The sequence below is a fragment of the Trichosurus vulpecula genome, chromosome 8 (assembly GCF_011100635.1).
Source record: "Trichosurus vulpecula isolate mTriVul1 chromosome 8, mTriVul1.pri, whole genome shotgun sequence".
Classification (NCBI taxonomy): Eukaryota; Metazoa; Chordata; class Mammalia; order Diprotodontia; family Phalangeridae; genus Trichosurus; species Trichosurus vulpecula.
In genome coordinates, this window is record NC_050580.1 from 161,797,999 (window position 1) to 161,810,539 (window position 12,541).

Consider the following 12,541-nt stretch of genomic DNA (forward strand, 5'->3'; position numbering starts at 1 on the left):
ATTGCAATATAGAATTCTAGAGACTAAAGACCACATTTTATCTATGATACATACAGTTCAGAAAAGACCCCCCCCTCAACCCAATGACTTCTGATCACTACTGAATACAGTGTTAATACTCACAGATGCCAAAGCCTTGCCAAGTGCATCACCTGTCTGTGAACTTCCAGCAGCATTCCCTCTGGTTCCTGGACATTAAGAGTAGTAAAGTGAACCAAGAGTTTACTTTCAGACTAGGAAGTAACATTACATGCCTCTGTCATTTATAAACAAGGTAAATGTCCACAGTTGTTTCAGAGGCATGCTGTTCAGTAATTCTACATCTGTCACATTAATACAACAAACATTCTGTCTGTGACATATTTAATATGATGACTTTATAGGTTCCATTTTAACGGTAGAGGGCTGATAAATGAAAATTAAAAAAAAACCCTCATTAAAAAAAGATGTATAGGATAACAGAAAATTCAAAAATTTGATCCTAATGATTTTTGAACCTTAAAATGCTCACCTAAAATGTTATCTGATCCATTGATGGGAGGAGTGTGTGAGGCAGCAACATAAGGTGAACTGCTGGTACTGCCTCGATGGAAGCTAGACATTGGAGGAAGACTTGCATTTATATCTGTTGGTGAGACCGAATGTGGAGGATAACTCTAGAAAAAAGGGGAAAAAGACAAGATCTCATCAGCTACACTTCCTGAATAAACATGCACACATGGTTAAACAACGACTGCAATATGTCAAGAGAACGATGCAACTTAGCAGCCGAGGAACTCCAATTGTGTTAGGGCTGTTTTCTTACAAGCACACGTAGAATGCGTTAAGCAGAGAAGTATTTCAAATTTGAGCGTTTTGACAGAATCTAATTTTATAATTATAATCCTAAAAGAAATACAAGTAGAAACAGAAAGCTACTGTGCCTTAATTGTGGGTTATAGCCTTACCAAGCGGTCATGTGTATGTAGACTGCCATAACTACTGGATTGTGACATGTGAGAAGTGGAGGTCCCCAGAATTCCACCATAACCAGGCTGGCTCATCCCATTTGATGAACTCCAAAGGTCAGAAGAATTGTGGGTCCCGTCTATAAAGAAGAAAGAAACAAAAATTCCTTCTTAGCAAAGGCACTGAATTTATTTTACCTTGATGATGATATAAAAATTAATTTTCTCTATAGATTTCTCCTGACTCATCTCATGTCAGTAACAAGACTCTCCATCTAGCTTTTCTTTCTTCATGTTTGCATTGCTATATTTAAAAAGAAATTAATCTTAACAGTTGAAATATAATCTGGCAGTAGAGAAAATACCAAGTACTTAAACTAATTACAAAAACCTTTAGAAAGTCCAGATTCACATCAAGAAAAATGATAAAATTCCAGACTACAGGGGGGAAAGGTTGATGCTTGCAAGCTTGGTTAAGTGGCCCTCACCATAAATACAGAATGGAAAAAATTCTTAATCCATAATAGGCAATTTATATTATGTAAAACATTTTAACAAATAAAATAAAAGTTTTTCAAGAAGACTTAAATAACTGATAATTACTATATTATATTCAGCTTCTAGCCAAAATGTGTCAGTAGTGACTTCACTCACCAATATAAAAGTCAAATAACTCCGTATATAGTAATTTATTGCTCACGTGTAGCGTGTGCTTTCCACAGTCCAAAACCACATCAGACCAAGTAAGATGATTTGCTAGACATGAAGCAAAGGAAATGCAATCCTTTTTCTCTCTTACAAAGTCTTACTCTGTTCTCCCCTCTTTGTACCACATTTATGTTAGTAATTCTAGGTGTGACAGAACTCTAAATCCTTCGTGTAAAGGGTAATTAAAAATTGAACTAGTTGTCAATAAAGGCTGTCCATTCAGGTTTCAGAATGATCAAGAATTCCCTTCCTCATTTTTCTCAATTACTCCAATGTGTTATTCTGAAGCCCCTTACAAATCTATGACTGGATGACTGCCCATCTGGTCTGCCGGGTAATCCACCTAAATTGCAGTCAGCAATTAACGTCACTGGAAAACCTTTAAATCAAAGGATAGTTTATTTCACTCAGAAACACCTAAATAATTTATATCAAACTTCCTGCATGGTCACATAGCAACCACTCTTTTCTTGAAATTTTATGACCAAAAGCGTCAGTTAATGTGCAGAAGATAATCACAGTAGAATGTACTGAGGTTTTTTGTTTGTTTGTTATTAAATAGTACTTACCTTGCATAAAGAAAGTGCTAGCAAACATACTGGTTGGTGGTTTGGGAGATGGGTAACTAGGAGATTCTCGGTTGAAATCATCCGAATTCGGGGATGGTGCATATACCTTAAAATTAAATACCAACAAAATTTAAAAAATGAATAAATGCTCTCTGTATATCATTCAGGTAAAGCTGAACTGAGGACTCCAAAAAAAAAAAAAAAGGGTCCCAAACCACACAAAACTTGTACATAAGTCCAGGCAAATAATGCTTAATTCGGTCACTTTCTGAATGTTTGTTTTTAGCAAACTGCCAGAGCAGAACACCATGAGCATCCTCATAACACACTTTATAGTGTGCCAATTAAACCAGGTGGTTGGATAAAGGCATAAATGTTGAATTTGCTTACAAAACACAAACCTCACAGTCTTGTGGCACAAAATGCATAGTATAAAACCCTTGCTAAATATGGCCCAAAAGATAAACTGGATTCATAAAATTCAAACTCCTGATGTAAACATTAAAATACCAAACAATTTACAATTTAATTAAAGTAGATAAAGTGTGAATGACCCATGTAAATATTGAGAATTAAACACCTAGGGCATCGTGCAATCCACTCAGAATTTTCCCTAACTTGATAAGGTTGCCATAAAAAGAAAGTACAGTCTATATCCTGCTGTGGGATTTTAAAGCTTCAATATCGAATAATCTTTCAAGTCTGATATTGCTTAAAAAACAAAACAAACAAACAAAAACCCAACAACTCCTTTTGATTTGTTGGTGGAGTACCAATTTCCCTTGGTAAACCTTTGCTTCAGATAAGCACAGTATGAACATTTTGAACTGGCAAGTGACCAACATTCTCATCACTTTGGAAACTATTTAGGCAGCCAAATAACCTTAATAATCAAAACTATCCTTATGGCAGCTGCTGAAATCAAAAAGGGAAAACAAATAGATCCTTAAAAAAATTTAGATTACATATGAACTACACATGAACCAGGAGAAAGGTAGGATGTTCCTAAGACAGTTACCAATAAGACAAGGAGATGATTTGTAAGGAGCAGGGGAAATTATTTCATTGACAAGTATTATTTTGGTAAGAATACACTAAATTAAATTTTACTGCAACATGAAGGACCCACATTCACTTCACCAGGAGAATTTTCACAGGAGCAGAGATTTAGAGGAGTTAACAGATTGTTAATAAAAACTGACATGTCAAAATGTTGTGGGAGTACAACAACATTAACAAAGGGCCTAAAATTGTTAAAAAAAATAAACCAAGTAGAAATCTTTTAATGTACAGTATGCTAAAAGGGGTACAGAGGTCTCTGAAAATGTGTCTGGCCATTTAAATGCAGTTTCTTTCTAAAGGAAGTAGAAAGTATAGCTTCAAGTACTCCTGAAGTTCAAGTCTTTAGGATCTATGAGTTGTAGGTCTTTTCCCCAAACTACCCTTTTAGTGGGTGTCCCACAAATCTTCGTGCAGTTTTTAAGCTTTGATAAGCTTATAGAGAAATGGACTCTTTAAAAAAATTGTGTTAAGAATTAAAAGTACATTTCCACTTTTCTGGTGGCACTGAGAGACTGAATATGGTCATATTATTTTTAATGGCTATTCATCATGGCAACTTTTCAAGTTTTAAGAATCCAAAGAGTAAAATATACACACCTTTGGTATCTAAAAACGCTGAAGTTAAGCTTCTTGCCTGCGAAGATCTATGCAATGTACACATTCTAGGAAAGGGAATTTGGGAAGGCCACTGGTTCACTCACTGTGCTTCCTTTCTTGATGGTTCAGAGGATGCTTTCCTACTCTAAAACTTTTTCACAGTGCTGACTGTGCCAGAATGGAAAAGCACTACTAATGCACATTTAGCATGTAGGTTCAACTTTTGGAAAATTAAGATTCTTCACATCTCTCTTCCTCTAAACTTTATTATAGTTGAAGCCCCTTTCTCATTTTTATAATTCTAAAGGGTGTAAAATGAGTTAAAATTTAGAAATTAACCAAACTTATCCAAAATGTACTGACGAAGACTAAAAAAAGACATCCTGTATTTTAACCTCAAATATCTACTCTTATTATATGTTACAAACATACACCTGTTCATTTGGAAGCATGATATGCCAAATTCTTAAACTCCATCTGTGGTATACAGTGGAATGAAATGAAAGATTCATGTTTTCATAATTACAGAGAAACCTAATTTTTATAGTTTTAAGTTTCATGTGTGGGGGAAAAAAACTCACACAGTTTGGCTAAGTTCAGTAAATTTGCACTTTTTTGCCCTATATAACAACCTTACTCGCACTCAATTTATCAGACTCCATTAATGATATACTCCACTTATGAAATATTAAAATGCTACAATAGTACATAAAAAGGCTAAAAGTGGGTTTACTAGTTCACAAGTTTTCTATTGGGTCAAATAAAGCAGCATATGCTATTGAGTAATGGTTAATTTATCACTGTCATAGAGAACAAGGAAATAAAGCTAAACAGTATTCAGTTGAGACACAGAAATTTGCATAAATTAATATAGAAACCTACATTAAATATCCAGAAGTGAATGAGACTCATTATCAATCAAAGTATCACAAGTTCATAGATTTAGAGCTGGAAGGGACCTTAGATGCCATCAAATCCAAATCCCTCATTTCAAAGATGAGGGAAATTAGGCCTAGAAAGGTTAAGTCACATGCCAGGATCACACAGCCAGTTTCAGAAGTATGATTTGAATTCAGGTCTTTCCAATTCCAAGCCTAGTTCCAGGTACACCATGCATGTAAAAGGTTATTTTAATTTTCAACTTTTATACCTCTGACATTTTCTAGAGTCCTCTAAATACAAACTAAACTGAGAAAATCTTTAGCTACTACAAGTCTATCAAGTACTAAAAATGTGTCTGAAACTATATCACGATAAAAAAATGTTATGAAATGTGTGGTTCTCAAAGAGGTTTCATCAAATAGTGACAAAAGAAGAACTAGCTTGGACACATAACTTTGCAAAGTTTTTTTGCTTGTTTTGGTATCTTAACTATAGCTTGCAAAAACATAGCTGCAGTGTTAGGAAGCAGCAGCTGTGCCCGTCTAGATTTTTCAGATCAAAGAGTTCTTGCGGCAAAACACAACTGATGTGGTCTCAGGGACTTTATTAACTCCAGATGTGGGGAAACAGTCAGCCAATTCCACAAAAAGAGCAAGTCTCTTTCAGTTACAATCAGTACTGCCCACAAATTAAAACCAGGCCTCTTATGTCACCTGATCACCTGCCCGTGGATGCCAGTTTTTTTTTCCTCCCTCCCGGTTAATGACCTAATCATAAGTTTAAATCACAAGTCTGACTTTGTGTTACTACAAACAGAATCTAAAAGAAAAAAAGTATGCATGTGTTTACACATATACCTCTGAGACAAGACTAAACTCTACAATTCAAATTCTGATGGAAACTAAAAGGGAAATTTTCATTATTTAGAAATACAAAGGATTTCATTATCTAGGTGGATCCAGTTAGTCAAAAAAGAGTTAATAGTATCTTATATGTATGTGATTTCAATTGATCCTCAAAATTATTATATGAGGTAGGTATGACTCGTATTATTTATGCTCATTTCAAAGTTGAGAAAAATTGGGCTCAGAGATTTTAAGTTCACTACAATGTAATAAACAGAATAAAGAGTTATGTACCCTCCAACAGCAAGGGACTATAAAGATGACATTGTATCTTCCCTCAAGGAGTTTATAATCTAATGGTACAGAATCAGATATATATCTATATCTAGATCAACATATACATACACACATGAGATATGCAAGGGAAACAGAGATCTAGACAAGAACTGGAGGGAAAGAACAGTTTCCAAGAGAGACTCAGGGAAGACTTCACAAAAGGGAGGACACTTGAACTAGGACTTGAGGAAGGGCTGTGAAAAGCACAAAGATTTTTCAGACATGCACAAAGGTGGGAGAAGGAAGAAGAGTAGCTAGTCTAATCTGGCCCAAATTTAGTATAAGGTATAAAGATGAAATAGGTAGAATGCAGCTAGATTACAGAGAACTTTAACATTATAAATTCTGAACTTAACCCAAAAATATGAGATAAGAGAGAGAGAGATGACAGAGCTGTGAGAGAGAGAAGGAGGGAGGGAAGGAGGGGGGGAGGGGGAGAGAGGGGGAGAGAGAGAGAGAGAGAGAGAGAGAGAGAGAGAGAGAGAGAGAGAGAGAGAGAGAGAAGGGGAGGGGAGGGAAGGCAGAGGGAAAGAGATGAGAGAAAAGGGAGACGGATGGAGTGGAGGGAGAGGGAGAGGGAGACAGGGAGAGAGGGAGGGAGGGAAGAAGGGAGAGAGAGAAAGGGGAGGGAGAGAGGGAGAGGGAGGGGGGAGAGAGGGGTGGGGGGAGAGAGAGAGAGAGAGAGAGAGAGAGAGCGAGAGAGCGAGAGAGAGAGAGAGAGAGAGAGAGAGAGAGAGAGAGAGAGAGAACGAGAGCGAGAGAGAGAGAGAGAGAGCGTGTTTCCAGAGACAAAACAGAATGGAAAGCAATGATTGCATATAAAACATTGGTCTTTATTATGTACTGCTTGCTTTATATATATAATTCAACACATTCTTTTCAATGCTTTTATGCATATAAAGAGCGTTAAATTCAAGTGTAAAATCTGTATGCTATCCCAGTGGCAATGGGGAGCCATTCAAGGTTTATAAGCAGGACAGTGATATTCTGCATTAGGATTAACAGTTTTGTAGCCATGCAAAGAATGGATTGGTGAGATGAAAAACTGGTGACAGGGAAGCCAGTTAGGAGGCCAATATAGTCTAGGCAGAAGGTAATAAGGAACTTGACTGAGGTTGGAGGGGAGAAGACTGATGTGAGAAATAATGTAGAGATGGAATCAGCAGGATTTGAAATGTGAGGTTATGGTGGATGAGGGAGAGAGAAGATAGACTGCTCTGAGTGTATAAAGCCTGAGTGATTGGAAGGATGGTGGTTCCATTGAAAGAGATAGAAAGTTGTGATGAGTAGCAGGTCTTTGGGGGGAGAAGATGATACTTTTGGATATTCTAAGTTTAAGTTGTCAGTGGTACATCTCAGCAGTAATATGGAAGTGTAGAAGTGCAGACCAGGGAAGAGACTGAAGGCAGTTATACAGGTCTGGGGGCAACTGCATAAAGGTGTACACTGAAACCACGAAATTGGAAAAGAGAGAAGAGTACCAATGACAGAACCTTGAAGCGGACACACACTCAGGAAGGGGGTGACAGAAAAAGACAAGTCAAGGAAAGGAAGAAAATGGAAAAGGATAGGCTAGTTAAGTAGGAGGACAAGTAGGATAAACAGTGTCATAGAAGCTAAGGGAGGAAAGACTACAAGAAGGAAGTGGTCAGTTGTAATAAATGCTTCATGAAGGTTAAAGAGGATATAACCTGAGAAAAAGGCTAATGGGTTTGATAATTAATGGATAATTGGCAACTTGGGAGAGACCAGTTTCAGTTGAATGGTGGAGACAGGAGCCAGACTGCAGAACGTTAAGAAGTGAGTGGGTGAGGAGGAAGTAAGGACATCAAATGTTAATTACTCTTTCTAGAAGTGACATGCCCAATGATCATACAGTTAGCAAGCAGCAGAGATGAGATGAGAAGCCAGATTCCCAAGTATGTGACTTCAGTACAGTCTAATGAAAGGGCACTAGATCTGGAGTCAAAAAATCTTGGTTCAAATACTAGCTCTGCTACTTTCTATATCTTTGTGAACTCAGGTAAATCTCTTAATTCAACTCAAAAACATTTATGAAGTGCCTACTGTGCGTAAGGCACTGAGGAAACAAAGACAAAAATAAAATGGTCCTTGCTTGCCTGGAGCTTACATTCAATGGGGAGTATTGCTAAAACAGGTAAATAAGTAAATTAAGGATATATACAAAGTAATTGCAAAAGGGAAAGGGTATTAATAATTAGTTTTTTGGGGGGAAATCAGGAAAATCTTGTGCATAGTGCCTATACTGAGCTAGGAGTGAATCTAGTTTCCATGAAATGGAGGTAAAGAAGAAGTACATTCCAGGATGGGAGACCAACAACTCATACAACTCTGGGCATCGGTTAGACAATCCCTGATATCCCTCTCAACTCCTAATCACTGGAATTCAAAGTTCAATACTCTTCAAGCTACCCATCCCACCCTGCTATTAGATACTTAGTTAATTTATTATGTCAATCATTTATCAAGTGTCTACTGTTTGCCAAGCCCTGTGCTAAGCACCGAGATACAAAGAAGGGTACAAGACAGTTCCTGCCTTTGAGGAGCTCAAAAATCTAATAATTACTTAGCCTATTTCCAGAAGGCTACAGCCACCATTTCAAAGTGACTGGTTCAAAGTAACAAGGATCTCAACTATGGGTTAGAATAGGACTTACTTTCTTCCTAAAGAGTAAGAATGACTTTGGGAAAAATATTGGTGGGTGTGCAGATATCTGATGAACTGAATCACAGGGTCAACTCCAGCTTGAGAGGACAAGGCTGGAAATCTGACAAATCCCTCTCTTGGGTTTAGCCAAAGAGAACATACCCACAAAAATATCCTAACTGGGGTTTTTCCCAGGCTGCAAGCTGTTATTGCTCCAGGAAGGATACTGTAATTCCAGGCTGAATATTCACAGTTTTTCTCTGCAATGATTACACAATTATCCATGGAATGAGTCAGTTCACGCAGCCAATTTGAACCATTTTGGCAAAGACCAATATTTTTTCTCCCTGAAGTTTCCAGCTTGACTATGTGGACAACTTCAGAATTAATAGAGAGGTGGACCACTTTGCTTTACTTTGATGATACTGTCATATTCTGCTCCTGGTTTCAAAGCATTTGGCCTATGTATACGATAATCCTTTCATAATTGCTATGGAAAGAAAGATCTAAAGACCTAGAGGCCCTTGCCTAAAAGGACAAACATATTTTGCTAGTTACCTACATGGGCAGCCAGGACTACATACGGCAAGATACTGACATCTTAACTTCCCAAAAACACTCACATCCAAATCTAATGGCTGTCAGGGGTTTCTCCAACTAATGGGAAATGAACGGAGAATTTTCCCTTAATAACCACACATGATCATAGACTTTGAATTGGAAAGGGCCTCAGGGTCAAGCCTCTCATTTTACAGATGAAGAAACTGAGGCCCAAAAATGTTAAATCATTTATTCCTAGAAGGGGAAGGGAAAGATGTTTTAGATGACTCAATACGCTTATGGTTTATTTGAAGTCTCTGTCTACTTCCTGCACTCCAGAACTTTTAGGCTATAGATTTTATTTTAGGAAAAACAATGGGATTCCCATAAGCTTCTATGGTCTAAGAAAACAGGAGTCAACATAAGACCAGACAACAACACTTTCTGCACAGCTTCACCTGCCTAGAAGAGAGCATGGCTTCCAACTGGCTCTCCATAGACAATTTATCTTTTTTTTTTTTAACATATTGGTTTTATTACACAACTAGTTTCTGAGGCTTTAAAAATATTTTCCTATGCAGAGAGCCTCAGATTTGGAACTGAACCAGATCCTCAAACAGAATGGCCTGGAATAGCAGGCCTTATCGACTTCCAAGGTCATTATATACTGTAATGTATGCAAATTCATTACTATAAGGTGACCATTCCAAATTATCTAACAGCAACCTCGACTTCCAACAACTGGAAACTCTAGGTGAACTTTGGAATTTTGTGTGTGACATGACATCAATGTAACTTAAAAATCATTACTAAGCTATTTAATGCCAATAATATTTTAATAGTAAACTTCACTGATCATGTTCAGGAAGTCCTGAGCATAATCATGATACCTATAGTTTTATATTTTATGCTGAATCATAGAACACTTTTAACTAGTAGAGTGGATCTAACAACAATCAAAAAACACAAACAAAAACAAAAAACCAAACTAATCAAATCTAAGCCACTAAAAACAAAATAAAATCCTATATAATAAATTAGAATTAAGCCCTGGTTTCATAAAATCAAAACACAAGTCTTAATGTACAATTATGTGCCAATTCTCAAAAACCTAAAAAAAACCTAGATACTTTCTCCCACAGTTCATTTTTTAAGCAGTATCTGAAAATTACTGCCGATGCACAAAAATTATAATCAGCTACTTGATCAAATCAGTATTTTTAAAAGGTAATTGATTAGCCTATAGAAATTACATTAGAAATTACTATATATGTACATACGCACATAAAATAAACATATTTCTATTGCGGACTGAAGATTGAAAAAATTATCATTTCTATGTAGGAATGTAACATATAATCAAATAGGAAAAATTCCAATTTCGTGTTTTTTATCCATATATAATAGAAGATAAACAGTAGAGGGCATAAATAAATATGATGTTAATAATATTATTAATCATATGGCAAAATATTATCAAATATCCAAATAATTTTTGGGAAAAAGATACTATGCAATTTTAGAATTAATATTGATGCTATTAAAATGAGTAGATTGAAATTTTAAATTTTAAGAAATCTGGAAAATTCTCAATTTCAAAAAACTGGTAAGTCCATCCTTTTTCTGCCCCCTTCTTATGCCCTATCCTTCCCCCCACCCCCAGCACAAACAAGATATTTTCAACATGTAAAAAAAAAGAAACAACCCTAGTGAGAACTGTATAATTCTTAACATAATGGAAGAAACAAAAGTCTAAAATAATTTAAAATCTAAGTGAGCATAAAAACAATGACAATTTAAATTTATCATGAAGGGTCACAAGCTACCACTAAAGTCTTTCCAATAAATGTTAGCTTCCTTTTTCTAAACCCAATGGGGGAAAGATTTATTTAGGCACTTAAAAATGTAGCATCATCAACCTGAAAAACATAAGGGACCATCATGTAAATCCTTCTTAGCATATGGACATTACAAGCTATCGTTGTAATGTGATAAACACTTTTTATACTATATCCACATGAAAAAAAAACTTCATGGAATGTCTGTGTAAATTAATATTAATGTCTGTATCTTGAAATTTTTCTTTTCATAATTTCCTATATAAAGGAACCAATATCCTCCCCCAAGAATTTTAAATATACTATATTTAGCATAAAATCAGACCAAATTTCATTCTAATGGTAAGTATAAAAATAACCTGGTTTTAATAGGAAGCTAAACAAAATGTGTGATTTTTTTCCTGCCTTGCCCATATCTCAAACCTTATCTAAGTGATTATTGCAATTACTTTATGGTGGGAAAAATGTCCTTTTAGTCTAAGGAAAGCAGATTTTTACTATTAACTTTAATTTTATGTTAATGGCCATAGCTCACTGCTATAGAATCTAATTTCTTTTATTTCAGTAGTAATCTCAGTTTCCAGTCTGAGATTTATAACCTATGGAATTTCTACGGAACTGGCTTTCAAACACATGTTTACTGAGGTAATATACTGCACAAATCAGTGAGTGTCACTCCTTAGCCACCTACATTTTTAAGAAATATAGATCCACCAATATAGCACCTGATCCCCTCCTTCATTGTTTTCATGGGCCCATGGAAACGAACATAACCTTCAGTCTGAAACATTAATAAAGTACACTGCTGACAACATACCCTCCTAGCAGAGACTGTATGTAGTTCAACATACTGGCAGTTGAACCCAGTTGAGCCAAGAAAAGAAAGCTCTCTGAGGTTTATTCGCTGAAGTCTGTTATACTTTTGGAAAGGGAATGGATAAAGGGAAAGGGGGAAGAGGTTGAGACCAGACAAAAAATTAGCCAACTAATGCAAAACTTTTTGTCATTCAATGTCTTCAGCAGCCTTTCCTTAGAGATTTCTTGGATGACCAAGAAACAAAAGGTCAGGTCAAGTTTGTCGTAACTTTAAAATGGTAGCTTTGATCCTACTGGGGATAGTGTGTGGTTATGGACAAATCTAACTCATTAATTTACTTCTCTCAGGATTGACTAGTCTGATAACAGTAAAATCTGAAGCAAAATTTTACAGGGAAGTAGAACGAGGTTTATAAAATCATTTCTCCAAATAGTAACATTGGCTTAAAAAATGATAAAGGAAATTATACAAAAGAAAAATCTCGGATATTTTTAGGATTAGTTTTTAAGCTACTTGCTCCATATAGTTCTTAGGAAAAACAAATTACATGAGTCAGCATGTGCCAAATTTTTCCTTACCTGAACCAGTTTTCAGAGTGATATTAACTTTTATATGTGAACAGACTTAACTAATGAGTCATCTACATGAGTATTTAACTGTATGTGAGCAAAAAATTCCAAGTTTATATCTTTTCTCTTCAAATGCTTCTTCTTTAAAGAAAATGGATTAAGA

At 35.9% G+C, this 12,541-nt stretch overlaps 1 protein-coding gene across 6 annotated transcripts in view; it reads right to left on the reverse strand.

Moving 5' to 3' along the window:
- Positions 1-12,541, reverse strand: part of TCF12 (transcription factor 12) — a 424,142-nt gene that overhangs the window by 40,316 nt on the left and 371,285 nt on the right. For all 6 annotated transcript variants that reach the window (XM_036737190.1, XM_036737189.1, XM_036737191.1 and 3 more), the window contains 4 exons: positions 2,225-2,330; positions 948-1,087; positions 512-656; positions 124-188 (listed from right to left, as the gene is read on the reverse strand). In XM_036737190.1, the coding sequence (XP_036593085.1) occupies positions 124-188; positions 512-656; positions 948-1,087; positions 2,225-2,330 (456 nt within the window). The remainder of the gene's footprint in view (positions 1-123; positions 189-511; positions 657-947; positions 1,088-2,224; positions 2,331-12,541) is intronic.